This window comes from Symphodus melops (genome assembly GCF_947650265.1).
Source record: "Symphodus melops genome assembly, chromosome: 10".
In the NCBI taxonomy this organism is placed as follows: Eukaryota; Metazoa; Chordata; class Actinopteri; order Labriformes; family Labridae; genus Symphodus; species Symphodus melops.
This window is the reverse complement of record NC_136700.1, coordinates 17,108,537-17,126,773: the sequence shown is the minus strand read 5'-3', so window position 1 is coordinate 17,126,773 and position 18,237 is coordinate 17,108,537. Positions and strand designations below refer to the sequence as shown.

At 40.6% G+C, this 18,237-nt stretch overlaps 1 protein-coding gene across 4 annotated transcripts in view; it reads left to right on the top strand.

Moving 5' to 3' along the window:
* LOC306830915 (clathrin heavy chain 1-like) overlaps window positions 1–18,237 on the top strand; it is a 51,343-nt gene that overhangs the window by 10,446 nt on the left and 22,660 nt on the right. For 3 of the 4 annotated variants that reach the window (XM_079354677.1, XM_079354678.1, XM_079354679.1), the window contains 9 exons: window positions 2,539–2,807; window positions 9,150–9,311; window positions 9,473–9,586; window positions 10,052–10,225; window positions 11,362–11,559; window positions 15,543–15,743; window positions 17,129–17,281; window positions 17,445–17,567; window positions 17,920–18,057. In XM_079354677.1, coding sequence (XP_079210803.1) covers window positions 2,539–2,807; window positions 9,150–9,311; window positions 9,473–9,586; window positions 10,052–10,225; window positions 11,362–11,559; window positions 15,543–15,743; window positions 17,129–17,281; window positions 17,445–17,567; window positions 17,920–18,057 — 1,532 coding nt within the window. The remainder of the gene's footprint in view (window positions 1–2,538; window positions 2,808–9,149; window positions 9,312–9,472; window positions 9,587–10,051; window positions 10,226–11,361; window positions 11,560–15,542; window positions 15,744–17,128; window positions 17,282–17,444; window positions 17,568–17,919; window positions 18,058–18,237) is intronic. The other variant, XM_079354680.1, reaches the window with a different exon arrangement.

Here is an 18,237-nt window from a genome sequence, read left to right as displayed (position 1 = left end):
AAAACTATCCCTACTGCAGCTTTGAGAGGGCAGTTTTTTGATAAAGGCAATGATCCTTCAGTTAAAATAAAGAAATATTTTGAGACATTTTTCACTGGTACACTCTCTGTATGGAATATCTTTTATTGCATGTACACAACACGTTTAGTCACCGTTGATACGTTAATGCTAACAGTGTCCTACATATGTTTGTGAAAATCTTTATATCAATTTGGGGATAAAGGCAGTGCTGGACAGCTAGCTAGTATTGTTGTGAAACATACAATCAAATTTATATTTACTGTTTCTTAATAGAACACCAAGTTATTGACTTGCTAGCAAAATGTTAGCGTTTTAGTTCAAAGCTGAGGCAGTTTAGTTTGTAGGCACCCTGGTGCTGACTGCCAGGGACACTTGCACACATAAGAATAAAAATTAAAAAAGATAACTAAATTTGTTTTGGTTGTGTTCAAGGCAAACTTGTAAGATACATGTAATTTGTGAGTGGAAAACGACCATTTGAGACTCGTAGTGGCAGATTCAAGCAGTTTTAGGTATTGTTTATGCTGGAGAATATATCCAAGGAAAAAAGGGATTTGTAAAATGTGTAGTAAATTGTATTTTACAGAGATTGCATGAATTAACATACTAATTTTCAGATGTGCAAATTTTGTCAATGACTGAAATTTTTTGGTATGGGTGTGTGAATGTGTTTTGCACCATATTCACTGCATGAACTGTTGCAAAAATGTGAGCATATGAGTTTCCTAATTTGTGACTGGTAAGAAAATATTTGTGCACATGAAAAGAAGAGGGACAGAAACTGTTAGTTTGTATCTCCTAAAGCATTTTAATCTGTGACTTCAATTGAGTTCAAATGTAATGATACAGATGTGACTATTCTCTAAAAATACAAAGTTCATCACAGACAAAGCCTGCTCCAATCAATGTGTTGTCACAAACAGAGTTTTTTTATGTACAGTAAATGCTGTCTTCTTTGGGTAATACGATGCCAGCCATATATTATATTATTATAAATGAAAATGGTTCCACAGGCAGATGTGAATTTATCTTTCAGTGGTGTACACTGGAGTCTCCCTGTGGAGCTTTAAGTTCAGAGAGGAGTGTTTTGTATCTGGACTTCAGCTGCATGTTGTGGCTCACTTCAGGAAGGCAGCACTGTTATAATAAGCAAATATTTGTTTCATATCAATCAAGACTGGACAAACTGGTAAAAACTGTGGACAGTAGTGAAAACTGTCAGGATGTTATGTAGCTCTGATTAAAATTTTGGAAACTTGATTTAACAAATAGAACAAAAGAAATGCTGCTTGTTCAACCTGCATCTGTGCCAACCTCTCTCTTTTTGACAATGTATTTGAAAAGTTAACATAATGCAGGAGCACCTTTTTATGATATTTCTCCCTGCAGAGAATATAGCAAGTGCCACATTTGATTAATTTATGGTATCATCATAATTAACTCTTACTTTGCTAATTATACATTACAGTTTTTTAACAACTGGGTGAAAATGTATAAAAAATACTGTGACTTATGAACATTTCATAAATATTTTCAGAAATGTCCCTCCGTTCCCATAAACATCTCATTGGCCAGACGAGGGCCACAACTTTGGCATCCAGATCTAGATTATAAGACACTATTATTCATGTCATTCAGTGAGACTAAACTAGAGGATAAAAACAAAAAGGTGTAACTGCATCTTTCCTGCATCTTTCCCTTCATTACATGTGTTGTGTTCTTTCTGTTCTTCTGTTGCTTATCTGCATTCAGACCCAACCCAAAACCTGACACGCCACATTTTAGGATACATTTTGATTGAAATTCCTTATGGGCTTCAACAACATGCCCAGAGTTTGATATCAGGTGGTCAGGGTTACAGCTGGACACAGAATATAAAACATGATTTTGAATTGCACTGGATGCTATACTTCTGTGCTCATTTTCGTTCATTTTGGTTTAATTTAAAAGATGAGACTTAAACCACTATCTTATTGATGAGGTTCTGTGTGGGTTTTTTTTTTTTTTTTCTTTCAGAAACTGCTGAGGAACATTAGATCCAGGCAGCCAAGTCTTGTAAAAAATCTATAACTTTACAGGCTAACCCAACATTCAAACAACACAGCATTTTCTATCCCATGAAATAAATGAAAAAGAATAAAATGATAATCATTTAAGGAACCATTACAATTAGCAGTAGATGTGCTTTTTTTCACATTGCATATTACTGTGCCTGGATACTGAACCTGCACATATATAGCAAACTATATTTCCCATGACACCTAACTGAATGCAGATAAATCACTAATGTGGTTACCCTTTTGTTGATTGTACATATTTTTTGTGTCTACTAGCTTTTTGTATGATCTTTTAAACTAAGAAATTGAGTCTTGAATTCCCAACTGTGCTTTTTACTGCCAAAGTCTGTTGTGTTTTGTGTGTGGGTGCATTAATATTATAATTAATATTATTTTGATTATTCGGAAAGTCACAGGGTTTATCTGTGTCACTGTTAACCTTAACTCTGAATTCTTTCAGCTGCAAAGACCCTGCAGATCTTTAACATTGAGATGAAGAGTAAAATGAAGGCTCATACGATGACAGATGACGTGAGCTTCTGGAAGTGGATCTCCCTAAACACTGTTGCCCTAGTCACAGACAATGCAGTCTATCATTGGAGCATGGAGGGTGACTCTCAGCCAATCAAAGTCTTTGACCGCCATTCCAGTCTGGCAGGCTGCCAGATCATCAACTATCGCACTGATGCAAAACAGAAGTGGTTGCTGCTCATTGGCATTTCAGCACAGGTAAAAGATAAAGTAAAGACTCAGATGTGTTTTCAACACTGCACTGAGGCGTTAAATGGAAATTCTTGTGTCCTCTATGTGGCACAATAGAACACATTATTAGGGACAGTATATCTATGTTTCTGTACATAAAGAGTAAACTTTGTTTATTGTATTTTTGTATTTGTATTGTATTTGTATTTTGTATTGTATTGTGTACTGTATTATTATTGTATGTAAATGAAAAATATTTGTCGCACCAACAGCTAAATATCTTTTAGGCCGAGAATCCAGCTAAGTGGTGCTGGTTTAGCTCAGTTGGTACAGCATGTGCCCCATATACAGAGGCTACAGTCATTGTCGCACTGGTAGCAGGTTTAAATTCAGGTCTTGTCGACAATGAGGGCATGCTATCCCCAGTCTCGCTCCCCACATTTCCTGTATTTCAAGCTGTGTTGTAAAATAATGCCAAAAAGTCCTCTCAAAAATCTTTACAAAAAAGATGATTTGGTAATTTCCTATACCACGTTGTTAAAAAGGATAACCTCTAGGTTTTTTTTGTTTGTTTGATGGTTTCAAGAAATATTCAAGCTTATTCCAACCCAACCCATAGCTGCTGTGAGTGAAAGTGTGTTGTTGTCCAAAAAAATCAAAGCAGCTCTGTATGAAGATGCTCAGTACTTCACATCAATGCCAAGTGTGAGACTGACATTGAGGGTGTTTTCACTCCTCTCCTACAGTATAGAATTGTTTGCTTTGGTTCAAATCATGTCCTAATGTGTTACTTTGTTGCATAATTGCCTCAAGTTTGGTCTCTGTTCACTCTGGGACATTTAAAAGTATGCCAAAATGTGTGTTGGGGAGGTAAATAGTTTCTAATTGTTAATCATTGCGATAAAAATCGTAGAATTAAACAAAGACGCAGCATGTACACGTTTTTAATTTTATCTGCTTCAAGAAAAGTCAGTCATCAGCACTACTGGCTGCATCTGGCTGGGTTTACATACAGTACATCAGAACAGAGGCAGGCACTTTTGGTAAAGGGATACTTCACCTGTTGAAACGTGAATCTGTATTGAAATTAAGACATATGTCATAGAAATGTCAAATAGATTTTTAATTTGGTGCCTTCTTGACTGAGAAAAGACATAAAGTTTCTTTTTGGCTCATATAGATGAATGACAACTTCCAGAATGTGAAGCCCCGCAAGCCACTGCCACTGAAACTAGGGTGCTCTATTATAGTCTGTATGGCTGTCCGCTGATTCCGAGATTTCTTTCAGAAGAAATAGGCATCTTAGAAATTTCTGGCTGCATACGGATGCTATGTCTGTGTTAATAGGAAAACCATGACAGCACCGACCCCACCAGCCCACCCTATCTTGAACTGGCCTGGGCTCCTGGTCCTCACCGCCACCGACAGGCTGGTCAGCCGAGGCATAAGACCTATCTGTCAGCAGCAGCTGCCTCCTGTTTCTCAATCAGCCTCAACTACTCATCGCTGTATTGCGACTTGTAGGAATTTGAACACAACGCCTTCAAAATCCCCTTCATCCATATCAGTTTGTAGTTGAAACATGCTTTTTTGTACTTGCTATTGTCTGTTCTTCTCAGCTTTCTTTACCTTAGAAAGTAAAATGATCAGTACATGTAAATCACCATGCACAATAGCATGTGTTTCAACAAACCATTCACTTTCATACACACTAATACAGGAGCAACTCTGGATATAGCTTTGAGCAATGAATTCTGTCAGTTCCCAGATAATTCTTTTAAATTAAATTATTTACTCTGAGTTTCTTAACCCTTCTTTTATTGCCTAAAACTTAACCTTCTTTGTTTCATTACAATTATGACAAATGTTATTGCAATCCATCTCACCCCCAAATTCCACATATTCTATGCGCACCGTGGGCCGATTACTACGCTGGCATCCGCTGCCAGTCTAGCCAACAAGGAGTATGTGAAAATTGGAGATTAGGGTTGTGTCCTTCCTAAACTACACCCAAGTCTCGTTTAGTAATTGACATATTTTGGATGTGTTTGACTTTAAAATGTTGTTCAAACAGTGAAGGGATTTAAGGATGGGGGTGATGTGTTCGTGTTTCCGCACCCTCATCAGAATCCTGGCAGCGCTGTTTTGAATATACTGGAGCTTCTGGATGCTCTTGCCCGGGATCTCGATGAGGAGTGCGTTCGCAGTAGTCCAACCTGGAGGAGACAAAGGCGTGGACAAGCTTCTCTGCATCTGCCAGGGTGATTGAGGGGCGGAGTTCGGCAATGTTTTTGAGGTGGTAGAATGCGGTCTTGCAGAGGTGATTGATGTGGGTGTCGTAGTTGAGCTGCTGGTCCATTTTAAGACCCAGTTTTGGCCAGAGAAAGTGATATTGGTGATGGGGGAGGACCGGAGCTGTTGTGGAGTGCCGATGAGGATGGCTTCAGTTTTGGAGCAGTTTAATTGGAGGAAGTTGAGCTTCAGCCACGCCTCTATCTCCTCCAGGCAGATGGTCAGTGTAGATGTTGGTAAGTGGGAGGAAGAAGTGGGGGTGGTTCTGATGTAAAGTTGTGTCATCAGCATAGCAATGGTAGCTTAACCCATGCTTGCTGATGACACTGCCCAGGGGGAGCATGTAGATGGAGAAAAGGGGGGGGGGGGGGGCAACACCGAGCCCTGGGGACACCGCAGGTGACATGGTGGGTGTGAGATTTTGCTTTTCCCAGGGCGACGTGCTCGGTTCTGCCAGTGAGGTAAGAAGTGAACCAGTTAACCAGCGTTTTCTGTGAGTCCAGTGGTGTATTGCAAGCGGTGAAGAAGGATGTCATGATCAACTGTATCAAAGGCAGCTGTAAGATCCAAGAGGATGAGAAGTGATGGGGTACCGGTGTCTGCTGCCATCAGGAGGTCGTTAGTGACCCTGACCAAAGCAGTTTCTGTACTATGGCCAGGGCGGAAACCAGACTGTAATTTTTCAAACAGATTATTGTGATCCTGAAGTTGTGCTGCAACAGTTTTCTCCAGAGCCTTAGAAAGAAACGGGAGATGGGCCTGTAGATAGACAGAACTTCTGGATCCAGGATGGGTTTTTTTCAGTATTAGTCTGATGACAGCAGTTTTTAATGCAGGTGGGATATGGCCAGCAGGGAGTGATTTATGATTTTAGTGATGAGTGTAGAGATGGCAGAGATGTTGGACTTCATTAGGGCTGAGGGGAAAGGGTCCAGTGCACAGGTGGGTGGCTTCAGTTTTCTGATTATGGCCTTCACCTCTTCCTGTGTGACACTGGAGAAGGAGCAGAGGGTTTGGACAGTCTAAGGGAGTGGGTGGACAGTTTGTTGCGTTGATGCAGGAGTGGTGGACGCGTGTGAACGGATGTTATCAACTTTTTGTTTAAAAAAGGTGATATGCATGTTGCACCTCTCCTCTGTGGCCTCAAAGTGGCAGGGTGAAGGGGGTTTGAGAAGGTGGTTTATTGTTGAAAATAGTTGTTTGGCGTTACCGCGGCTGTTATTTATGACGGTGCAGTAGAACCTGGACCGAGCATCCATCAGAGTTTTTGCTTACGCCCTCTTGTGGTCCTTGAATGCCTGTTTGTGAACAGTCAGTCCAGAGGTCATGATCCGCCACTCAAGGGCCCGTCCAGCTTCCTTCATCATTTGCAGCTCACTGTTGTACCATGGTGCAGTGCGTGAAAAGGAGACTGACCTGGATGTTAAGGGGCCGTGGAGGTCCAGGAGACTGCTCAGGGACTGGTTGTAAAAATCCACTGAGTCAGTAACAGAGAGGCATTTTGCAGCGCTAGAGGAAAGAAGTTGAAGATCCTGTCCCAGGCCATCTGTGTCGATGTTTTTTTATGTTTCTAAAGTGAATCTGCCGCTTTGGTTTGGTGTTGGGGGAGGGGGAGGGCAGCTCCATTGAAACAACCTTGTGATCTGAAACCCCCGAGATCGTAGACCTGTAGGTTCCTGATGGGAGCGAAGTTCGTAATGACCAGGTCGAGTGTGTGTTCTCTGACATGTGTGGGGACATCAGCCTGTTGTTGGAGGTTGAGGGATTCCAGTAGCTGGAGAAAATCAGTTGCGGAAAGACATGAGGGGGTGTCAACATGAATATTTAAATCTCCCAGGATTATGGTGTTTGCAGATGTTGTATAGAGCGTTGTAAGGAGATGAGATATTTCCAGCATGAAAGCTGAGTTGGGTTTTGGGGGCTGAGAGTAGATGAAAGGCACATTCATGGGATGAGGGGGTTTACATTTAAATGCAAGACACTCGCAGGAGGAAGTTGTCGGTAGTAGGATGGGGTACAACTCCAGGTCCTGTCGGTGGATGACAGCTAGCCTGGGGGACAGGCTTCATTTAGGGCAGAGTAAACTTCTGGCTGGTGCCAAGTTTCTGTCAGACACATGAAGTCCAGTTTTTTGTCTCTGATGTGTTCTTCAATCAGGCTGGATTTATTGATGATGGATTGAGTGTTAAAAAGTTCGAATTTTACCAATGTCTGTCAGGTAAATCTCTGTACAGGTCGCAGGTCGAGTTTATGTAAAATGCTTTCAAATATGCCCTAAAAAAATACAAGTGACTTTAATTGACACTCAGTTTCTTAGACTGCGTGTCCGTCCTGCTGCTATGTTTAAATGGCTGGATAGGTTTATGTCTTTGTGAAGGATACAGCTCAGACAGCGGGACTCACAGAGATATTTTCACAGGATATACTGGATTTCTGATATTTTATATGTAAAATGTGCCACATTCAGCCTTTGAATACAGACCGGAAGACTCCGGTCTTTGTCATTTGCATGTGTATATTTTACTGGTGTCTTATAAAAGTTAAAAAATTCTCGGATTTCATCAACTGTTTTGCAAATCAAAATGTCTGGACTTTTAACTAGTGCAAAATGTGATGAGGTTTTTGTCGTGTTTTTACACCGTTAGGAACACGTGTTCCAAGCATCTCTGTCCCAACAACACTGACCTCACATGGTCTAATTGACAAACTCTTATTACAGCTATTCTACTATTATTGTCAAATAACAATAACGCCACATCTCCCCTTTCTAGAGAACAAATGGCAGACTGCCTTTGTCTCGACAGAGCTTAGAGGATTATTCTGCCTCTTTGATGAAAGGTCTGTTCCTACAAATTCCTTAAGAATTTAAGTGGAATTTGTAGAATTTAAGAATTTAAGTGTTCACCTGATTCTCATCTGAGCTTGCTGTGAAATGACTTGCTTGATGGAATTATTCAAATCTCCGGATCCATTTTGTCCACTCGTGTGTCTTGGTGAAGTCAAAAGGCTCTGCTGGCTGAATGCTAACGTGGAGGGGAGTGTTTTGTCTAACCGGTGCAGTGCCTGTTAAGAATGTGCTTGTTGTTAATGTGTTTGGTCAGAATGTGGCTGGGTCAGAAAGGGCTAGATACAATGTCTAGTGTTGTGCTCAGCAAAAAAAAAAAACTTCACACGCATTATAGCTCACCTTTAGGCATTGGAACACATACATGCCATGACATCGTTGTATTTTCTAGCAATAGTAGAGACTATGTGTCATGACTGCATATATTAGGGTAGCTAAGATTTAGCTGCAGTAATTTAACAACACTGAAAATAATTGCTTTGTCCTCCACTACTCTTTGCGTGTGTCGTTTCCAGTTGTCTGACGTTTCCGCCACAAATCTGAGGTCATCCTAACTTCTCAATAATCACTGCACTTCTTTTGGTCCTCAGCAAAACACCAGCCAAATTTGATGTTGATCAGATGAGTGGTTGTCTGATTCAACTAACAAACACACTGACAGACACAAACAGAGAATCCTGGATTTATAGATAGATGAGGCGCACAACACAATAAGCGTACAGGAAATGCAACCACTTTGTTGCTGGGTACAAGATTGATACACAAACAAAGTATGCAGGTTGCCCTGCCTCTTTGTGGAGGTCCAAGAAAGAAGCAGCACATGAAAGTCATTTTATATTTATAGGCTTAATGGGCTCAATAGGGGGCACTATAGACAAGGGCAACCAAGCTGATTCTGGATTAAACAACAAATAGACAGACTCTTTTTAAAAAAACAACAACATGGCAAACGGGTCAGTCTCTAGGGTAACTCCAATTTTGTAAATTATCTCTATTTGTATTACAAATGTCTTAAGTGTGTTTAGTATTAAGAAACATTTAGATTTCATTTTGAGGGTTGAATTGTAACTTAAACAGTGTATTTATTATATAGACTTTAGGGTAATGGTCTCTGTAATGCTGGATGCAGAGTTGTAATAGAACCAATGTAATAAGAAGTAGTAATAGTACTGCAGCTCTTAATCTTAATAGGTTTTGTACTATGGTCTAATTGCTTGTGCTCTCCTCTTTAGCAAAACCGTGTTGTCGGGGCCATGCAGCTGTACTCTGTTGACAGAAAGGTGTCTCAGCCCATCGAGGGGCATGCTGCTGGCTTTGCACAGTTCAAGATGGAGGGCAACACTGAAGAGTCAACCCTTTTCTGCTTTGCTGTAAGAGGACAGGCAGGAGGAAAAGTAAGAAATATTAGACAGACTGAAAAATGCAACAACAAAAAAGAAAGATATTAGCAAGTCAGACATAAATTAACTTGACTGTTTTTTTAAACATTTCCAGAGAAACTTGTGGCTTCAATTTGTGTTTAACTTTTTATTTTAAATGTCTTTTTTTTCTGAAGCTGCATATCATTGAAGTTGGGACTCCACCAACTGGGAACCAGCCATTTCCCAAGAAAGCTGTAGATGTTTTCTTTCCTCCAGAAGCACAGAATGACTTCCCTGTCGCCATGCAGGTACAGGAACTGTTCAGAAGAAGCACAACCTTTGCTTGTAACCACTATATTATGTAAAAAAAAGTTTATATTCTCTTGTTTATAGATTAACAACAAGATTAGATGTCCCCCTCCTGTCCTTTCAAGCTCTTTGACCAATAAGACATTACACTCACAAAATTCACAAAAAGAGAGAGTTTTTGTTGCTCTGTTTGAGGTAGCTACACCCTTTTATTGGGCTTCTTGTTCTAAGCTCACTGCAGCTGTAGATGTAAAGGGCCACCTTAGGGTTTGAAAACACATGTTAATGTTTACATGCTTTTTGCAAACATAAAGATATAGCGTTATAAGCTCCTATCAATTTAGATCCCCATTATTTGTACATACTGATCCTTTAAACTCTAAGAGTTTCATGATCATGAGTTTATGATAAACAGCCACACAAACCTTCAAAAAACAACTCACTACTTCTTTCTGTACATCTAGGTCAGCTCCAAGCAAGATGTTGTCTTTCTCATAACCAAATATGGTTACATCCACTTGTATGACCTGGAGACCGGAACATGTATCTACATGAACAGGATCAGTGGGGAGACCATTTTTGTAACTGCCCCCCATGAACCTACAGCTGGTATCATCGGAGTCAACAGGAAAGGACAGGTACTCTAAAGTGCACACATTGTAGTTATGCACAGATCTTGGTTATGTGAAGAGTCATCTTGAAAATTCCCTCTTGGGTTGAGTAAAAATGGGTTTAAATATTTCAAGGCATCCACAACATATGTTCTTCTAAATTTTTTGGTAATTTTGCTTTATTTCACTTTTTCGTTTTGTTCATTTCACTTTCATTACTAATAGTTAATAGTTATAGTATGGAACACACATTTGTTATGGCAGGATCATGGTCACGATTTCATTACGATTACATTCATTACGATAAGTGATCGCCCATCAAAATCACTCAACATTTTTTTCCGACCACATTTCTTCCTCGAAGATGTTTCCCCACTGTCCTTCCAGGTTTTAGTGATGCGTTGGACAGTTCTTAACCCATTTTAGTAGTCTGAGCAATCTCCTAAGAGATTTTCTCATGCCAATAATTGAACCCTTCTGAAACAGATTCACAACCACAGGATGTGTCATTTGACATGGTTGTTTAACAAATGAGAAGCCACTCACTGCACCGGGAAGGGTAAAATAACTTGTTGCCAGCTGAAACCTAATCACCCATGCAGCAATTATCCAATGGGAGGTTCTTAGCTATTAACTTAGTGAAAAACGGGTGGTGACTTTTTTTTGGCCAGAGCCACAACAGCATTTTTTTATTGTGACAATTAAATTAAACCAAAACAACCTCTATGTCCACCGAATCAAATTATAAAAAAAAAAAGAAAAATACATAAAATATTGGAAGGAAACAACTCAAAAACAGTGTAAATCAAAATGCTCTTTGGTCCTAAATAGAAACTACGTATTGGCAGATTGACCTGAACACTGAGAAAGAGCTGGCTCCCAGAGGAGAACAGACTCTGTCCCCACTGTGACACATTACAGGAAGAGACAGAGCTCAACTCATACTGTGAGACAGTAATACCTCCCCCAAACTACGTCCGTTCTGAATTTGAACAGCTGCGAAATGTATGACGGTCTGTTAGAACCTGAAGAAAACCAGTGGAACCTCAAGTCACAAACCCAGATGCACACACAAGCAATGCTACACACAAATACTATTTCAACACACACAAACATATAAGCCCCCAAATATCTTGTAGTGTTTAAAAATATGTCTATTCCAGGTTTTGTCGGTTTGTGTGGAGGAGGAAAACATCATTCCCTACATAACAAATGTCCTCCAGAATCCAGACCTGGCTCTACGTATGGCTGTCCGCAACAATCTAGCTGGTGCTGAGGAGTTGTTTGCCCGCAAGTTCAACACGCTCTTTGCAGCAGGGAATTACTCAGAAGCAGCCAAGGTGGCAGCCAATGCACCCAAGGTAATCCCAGTGCACAAACAGGCATTTAAAGCATTTTCAAAGAACGTAACATTATTCAAAGGTCAAATTATAGAAGTTCAGACTGTTAAGACTTAAGAATCATGAAACACGGGAGATGATGGAAAACTGTCCATTGTGCCAATGGGTGGTATACACATGAGGTTTGCCTTGATGTTGAGAGTGGCGTGAGAGCTGTATCTCAGACACGGGAGAGATGTAAATCTTGGGACACATCATCAGTGGTCTACTTTTGAATCAGGGGATGTGTTTCAACATCAAAGGAGATGAGACCATCCAAGCAAACATTGAGTCAAGTCAAATCAAGTTTATATAGCACATTTACAACAGCTTCAGCTGACCAAAGTGCTATACAGGCACACAAACAGAACAGCTACTTACTGAGACTAAAAATAGTCAGGGACTCAAATTATTAAAAAGGTAAGAAACAACCACTTCAAAGAAATGGAATAGTGTTTATAAACGATATACTTGATAGTACAGGAGATTTCCTTTCATTTTAAGTATAATCATCTGCTTTCAGCTATTCCAAATAACTGGAAACGAAAACTAAAAGATAAAGGCTTCAGACAAGTTTGTGCACCTATTATAAGGTGCCAGAAATGGCTATCTGAAACAAAGATAAACAAAATAATTTATAATTTTCTTTTATAGTGCATAGGACTTACGTCCTTCCCACATTCAATCTGTAACTCTTGAGAAGTTTAATTTAATACCTTGGAAGCAATTCTTTACAAAAATATATACAACAACGATTGACTAATACTTCAGAATTTTTCAACTGAAGATTTTTTATAAAATCACAGCAACTTAAAAGGTATAACATTGTAGAATCATCACAGTGTAGATTTTGTAAAGAGGAGGAGGAAAGCCAGATGCATTTGTTTTTCTATTGTCCATATGTTGCAGGTTTGTGGACCAATATACAAAATTGGCTAAGTCTGCACCATATCTGCTTTAAATTTAAACCAATAAACATCCTGTTTGGGATTCTGGATGAAGATGCACCTCAGATAACAAATACATCATTCTGTTAGGCAAAATCTTCATATTTAAAGCTCAGTCAAAGAATAGTTTGAATATTATTTTTTTTCAAAAATACAGTAAAGAAACAACATAAACCAGTACAAAGTAGAACATCACAACGCAAAATGGGACAATTTTTCAGTACTTGAATGATGGATGATAGATACTAACAAAAATAACATTCAAAGAGCAATGCCAGGTGGGAGGGTCCGAACACATCTAGCTAAAGAAGGAGAGGGGGGTCCTGTGACCGAGGGCGTGGTAGTAGATTGACAAGGGCTGATGGTTTTTGTATAGGCGGAGCCAGCTTTGCTGGGGGCAAGTTCAGCAGGTCATGCAGATTTGTGAAGTGTGCTGGGACTGAAAATGTTTTGTTGAATTTATGTATACTGAAGGGATCCAAGTAATTTAATTTATTTTATGTTGTTTGTTCTCTTCTGTTTGGTCTATCCAATTGTCATATTGTTTGCATGTTTTTTTCTGTTTGGGTGGTGGTGTTTTTTGTCAAAATAAAAAAAATAAAAAAAATGGACTGTTGTAACTAATAAAATCCAAGTATCTGAAAGAAAAGAAACAACCACTCTAATTAATACAAATCATCAAAAGGGTAAGAAACAACCATTCTAATAAATGCAAATCATCAAAAGGTTAAGAAATAACTATTTTTAAAAATAAAGTAGGTCATGGACTTGGACCCATAGGACAGAAGATAGGTAATCATAAGGACAGGATCAGGGACTCATAAGGAAAGGGTCAGTGAGCCATAAGAAAGAGTCGGGAACTCATAAAAAAAAGGTGAGGGGCCCATCGGAAAAGAATAAGGGACCGAATAAGGAAAGGGTTAGGGACTCCTAAGAGTTTTGGCCTTTTAACACTAAACACCCTCATCAAAGGTGGCCAGCTACAGGGTGCTCAAACCTAAGTTTGTGTCCAATGCCCAATCTTGAGAATATCCCAGTTGTTTAAATGTTGCAGCTCGTGGGACTATCCAAGGCAGGGGACATCCTCTTCCCTGAGTCTAGCCTAGAGCTGACCGAATACATTGTTCACCTTCCTCCTGGAGGGTTGGGAACTGAGTGAGGAAAGGAAGAGAATCTTGGATCTAAGGAAGGGCCTGGGGAGAAGGAAGTGTGGGCGTCTCTGCTATGACTGCTGCCCCCACGACCCAGACCCGGATAAGCCGTGGAAAATGGATGGATGGCCTATGAGCGCAGAAACTGCGCTACACAGAACTGGCACCAGAACCGGCTCAACAAAGAGGATTGAAAGCAAAAGTCTATGCAGTGGAAGTAGGATGCAGAGGTTTTGTGGCTTCATCGACCATCAGGCTGCTGAAAGACCTTGGCATCCAATACTCAATACGTCTATCTGATCTGGTGCGCAGTCATCTTTCAAGCCAGCAGTATCAGCCCTCATCAACCACAAGTGGGCCTATCAACGAAACATCATTGAAGGAAGGTGCCCACCTGATGACGTTATCACACCTTTCCCTCACTTTAGCTCTTCTAGTGGGACACCAAGGCGTTCCCAGGCCAGCCAAGAGACATAGTCTATTCAGCGTGCCCTAGGTCTACCCCGAGGCCTCCTCCCACGGGGACACGCCCGGAACACCTCACAAGGGAGGCGTCCAGGGGACATCAGGAACAAATCCCAGAGCCACCTCAGCTGACTCCTCTCGATGTGGAGGAGTAGCAGCTCTCCTCTGAGCTCCTCCCTGGTGGCCAAGTTCTTCACCATATCTCTAAGGATGCACCCAGCCACCCTTCGGAGGAAGCCCATTTCAGTCACTTGTGACCTAAAGCTCACAACAATAGGTGAGGGTAGGAACGAAGCTCGACCTGTAAATTGAGAGCTTCGCCTTTTGGCTTAGCTCCTTCTTCACCACAACGGACTGATACAGCGATGACTGGGACGCTGCACTAATCTGTCGATCTCACGCTCCATCCTCCCCCCACTCGTGAACAAGACCCTGAGCACATTTAGCAAAGGTCCCCAGACCCCATATTCTCAGAGCACCCCCCACAGGATGCGACGGGGAACACAATCGAACGCCTTCTCCAGATACACAAAGAACATGTGGTCTGGTTGGGCGAACTCCCATGAATCATTGAGCACCCGATGGAGAGTGTAGAGCTGGTCCAGCGTTCCGCGGCTGAGACAAAAACGGCATAGTTCCTCTTGGATCCGAGGTTCGACTAATGACCGGATCCTCCTCTCCAGTACCCTGAAATAGACTTTCCCAGGGAGGCTGAGGAGTGTGAATCCCTCACAACACGTTTGGGCTTGCAGAATCTGACCGGCTTCCTCCCATGCCAGCACAACCAACTCACCAACAGGTGGTGATCAGATCCTTGAGGACCTGGTTGTGCCTCCAGGTGCCTTGTGTGAGGCTGGTCTTAAAACCGGTCAGGATGTGCTTGAGAGTTGCTGGATTTGGGCAGAGGGCACAATTTGGGCCTTCGACATACCATTGGTGGAGGTTTTTTGGAAATGGGAGAACCTCATAGGTGGCTCTGATGATTAAGCTGATGCTTCTTGCCTCCATTTGCCAGCACTCCCTCCAGCTGAGCTTTCTCCTTTTTAGGCCTTCCCAACCTCATCCATTGCCTATACATGGAAAGAGAGATAGCCTTTGCTCTTTTTTCCGCCTCCTCCTTACAGCGTACCTCCTCGACCACCATTTGGCAGATTTCTGTGGTTTTGGGTAGCCATAATCAACCAAAGGTGTGTGTAAAATAGGCTTCTAATGTTGCACAAAAAGAGTGTAAATGTTCTTCGGAATTTCCTTTCGAAAACGATTTGATGTCTAGTTTTCAGTTCAGTTTTTAAAGTTCACCTAATATTGTTCACCACTTTTCTTCTATGCAAGGGACTTTACTTAACCAGAATTCCACTGTCGATTAATTGTTTATGTCTCTTCGTCCATCTTTCTTCACCAGGGTATTCTGCGGACCCCAGACACCATCCGTAGGTTTCAGAGTGTTCCAGCCCAACCAGGCCAGACTTCTCCATTGCTCCAATACTTTGGAATCTTGCTGGACCAAGGCCAGCTTAATAAATTTGAGTCTCTGGAGTTGTGCAGGCCTGTTCTCCAGCAGGGACGCAAGCAGTTACTAGAAAAATGGTTAAAAGAGGACAAGGTTTGTGTCTAATAGTTGGTAATAATCTTTTTGTTAAAGGAATTATTTTCCCCAAACATGTCCTGAGATATTTTATTATGGTCATAGTCAACATATAGCCATATTGCTGGACTAACTCAACATTTAGACATGTATTCCAAAGACAAACTTATTGAAATCTAAACTATGACTTGAGTCATTAAAGGCTTTAACACAACTAAAGCACATGGCACTTTATTAATATGTAACAAACAAAACAGACTACTTTTAGATATCAAAATGAAAAAGACTGCTCCCTATCATGTATGTATTGGTCGAGAGTTTATAAAAATACTTCAAAATAATAAACTAAAACCCCTGAATATCATATGTCAAACACAAGTATAGTATTGTGTTTGTGTGACATTTTAATGTACAGTCAGAACTTTTTATCTGCTACTAGTCCGCTTTGTGTAGACTACAGTAGGCTTTTATTGTGGTTGCAAAAATAAGCGTGCGTCACCCTTCATGTCTGTCATGTTTTTCGGTTTCTGTGCATGACTTTTACACCTCGACCAAAATGAAATACAGGAGAATAATAGGGAAGCACATTGTATTCACCAAAGACAAACAAAATTACACACATTATCTCAGAGTGACGAGATCTTTTCTCATCGTGTAATAATTAAACAAGATCTTGTGATTACAAGATCTTCAGGATGTCATTATTAACACTTATAAGTAGATAAGTTATTTCCAAATTTAAAGAAGCCATCTTGTAAAGTGTTGGGTTGTCTATTTGCTGTCTTTAGCCCTGTTTCAATTTTTTTGGAAAAACTATGCGCATGTAGTTTTTCAAAAAAGACCACAGCTTTGCGGGAAAGCACCTTACAGTTGAAACAGGGCTGCTAATCTACTCCTTAAGGCCCTGACACCCCAAGGAAACGGTCGGTCCATCGTGTGATCGGTTGTCGCCCTCGTCTTTGCGTTGTGTCCAGCTCCATCGCTACCTGTCAGCCCCAGTTGGTCTTTTTTTTGGGCCGATTCCACATGTATCGGCAGTAGCCGGCGCGGTTGGGTTAGGAATCTCTTTGATTGGCTGTTCAGATAAGCAAAACAGGAGAGCCAGTGCACAAGAAGAAAAACAGAAGCGCATCCTCTGTGCTTGTTCTGCTTACAAAAAGGCCAAGGGCTGACAAGGCCAGTGCCATCTTCAATTTTGTAACAAACATTATTCTTTCTGAAGTAAAAGTACCGGTTTTACAAATGTTGGTCAGTTCTTAAGCTTTAATGTCATAATCACAAAAAATATTTCCCCCCAAAATGAACTTTAAGAAATGAATTGCAGGGGTTAATATAATGTATGTGTTATTATAATTGTGTGTGTGTGTGTGTGTGTGTGTGTGTGTGTGTGTATTTTCTCACAGCTGGAGTGCTCTGAGGAACTTGGAGATTTGGTGAAGTCAGTAGATCCTACTCTTGCCCTTAGTGTTTACCTAAGAGCCAACATCCCAAATAAGGTTATTCAGTGCTTTGCAGAGACTGGACAGTTTCAGAAGATTGTCCTTTATGCCAAGAAGGTTTGTGAAAAACATGTTTTCTATTCCTTTGATTAGTCTTAGAATGTAAAACCATTTTGGTACAGAAAAGGGACAGCTAATAAGACACTACAAATAACTTTATTGCAATTTTGAAATCTCTAAATTTTGTTGTAAAGTTTTCAGAGATCTATTGTCCCTGTAGGTGGGCTACACTCCAGACTGGATTTTCTTGTTAAGGAATGTGATGCGGATCAGCCCAGAACAGGGCCTCCAGTTTTCCCAGATGCTGGTTCAGGATGAAGAGCCACTTGCTGACATTACACAGGTAAAAAACACATCTTCACTTTTTGTACCTCAAATGAACACCTACTGTTTTTATAGGCAAAAGTAAGTACAGGGTTCACTCCATTTTCACCAACATGTTTGGTTAAAGTTACAGTTTGTTACTTATCATTGCTTCAATTGCAGTAGCTTATCACTACTTGAGAAATTTAGACATTGACTTAGTTTTCGAATTCTCTTGTGACTGAAAGATGACAAGTGAAAAGCAGAATTATGCTGTTACTGTCACAAAGAAAGCAAATAACCTCACAATTAAGTTAAACTGTTGAATGGTAAGAATGAGACACAAACATTATTATTATATCTGACTGATATGTGACTGATTGTGTTTTCAGATTGTTGATGTGTTCATGGAGTACAACCTCATTCAGCAGTGCACATCTTTCTTACTCGACGCCTTGAAGAACAACAGGCCTATGGAAGGTCAACTGCAGACACGATTGCTGGAAATGAATTTAGTCCACGCACCACAGGTACATAAGAATCAGTTATTCAAAATGAAGTTTCAGTAACAAACCTCCAAAGTCCAGAGTGAACACAATTGTCTCCTTGTTCTCCTTGTTTAAAATAACCATCACCTTTACCCATCACCTTTAAGTGCTGTTGTAAAGTTTGATGTTTAAAAAACTTTAAACTCTGTTGCAATTTCTTTA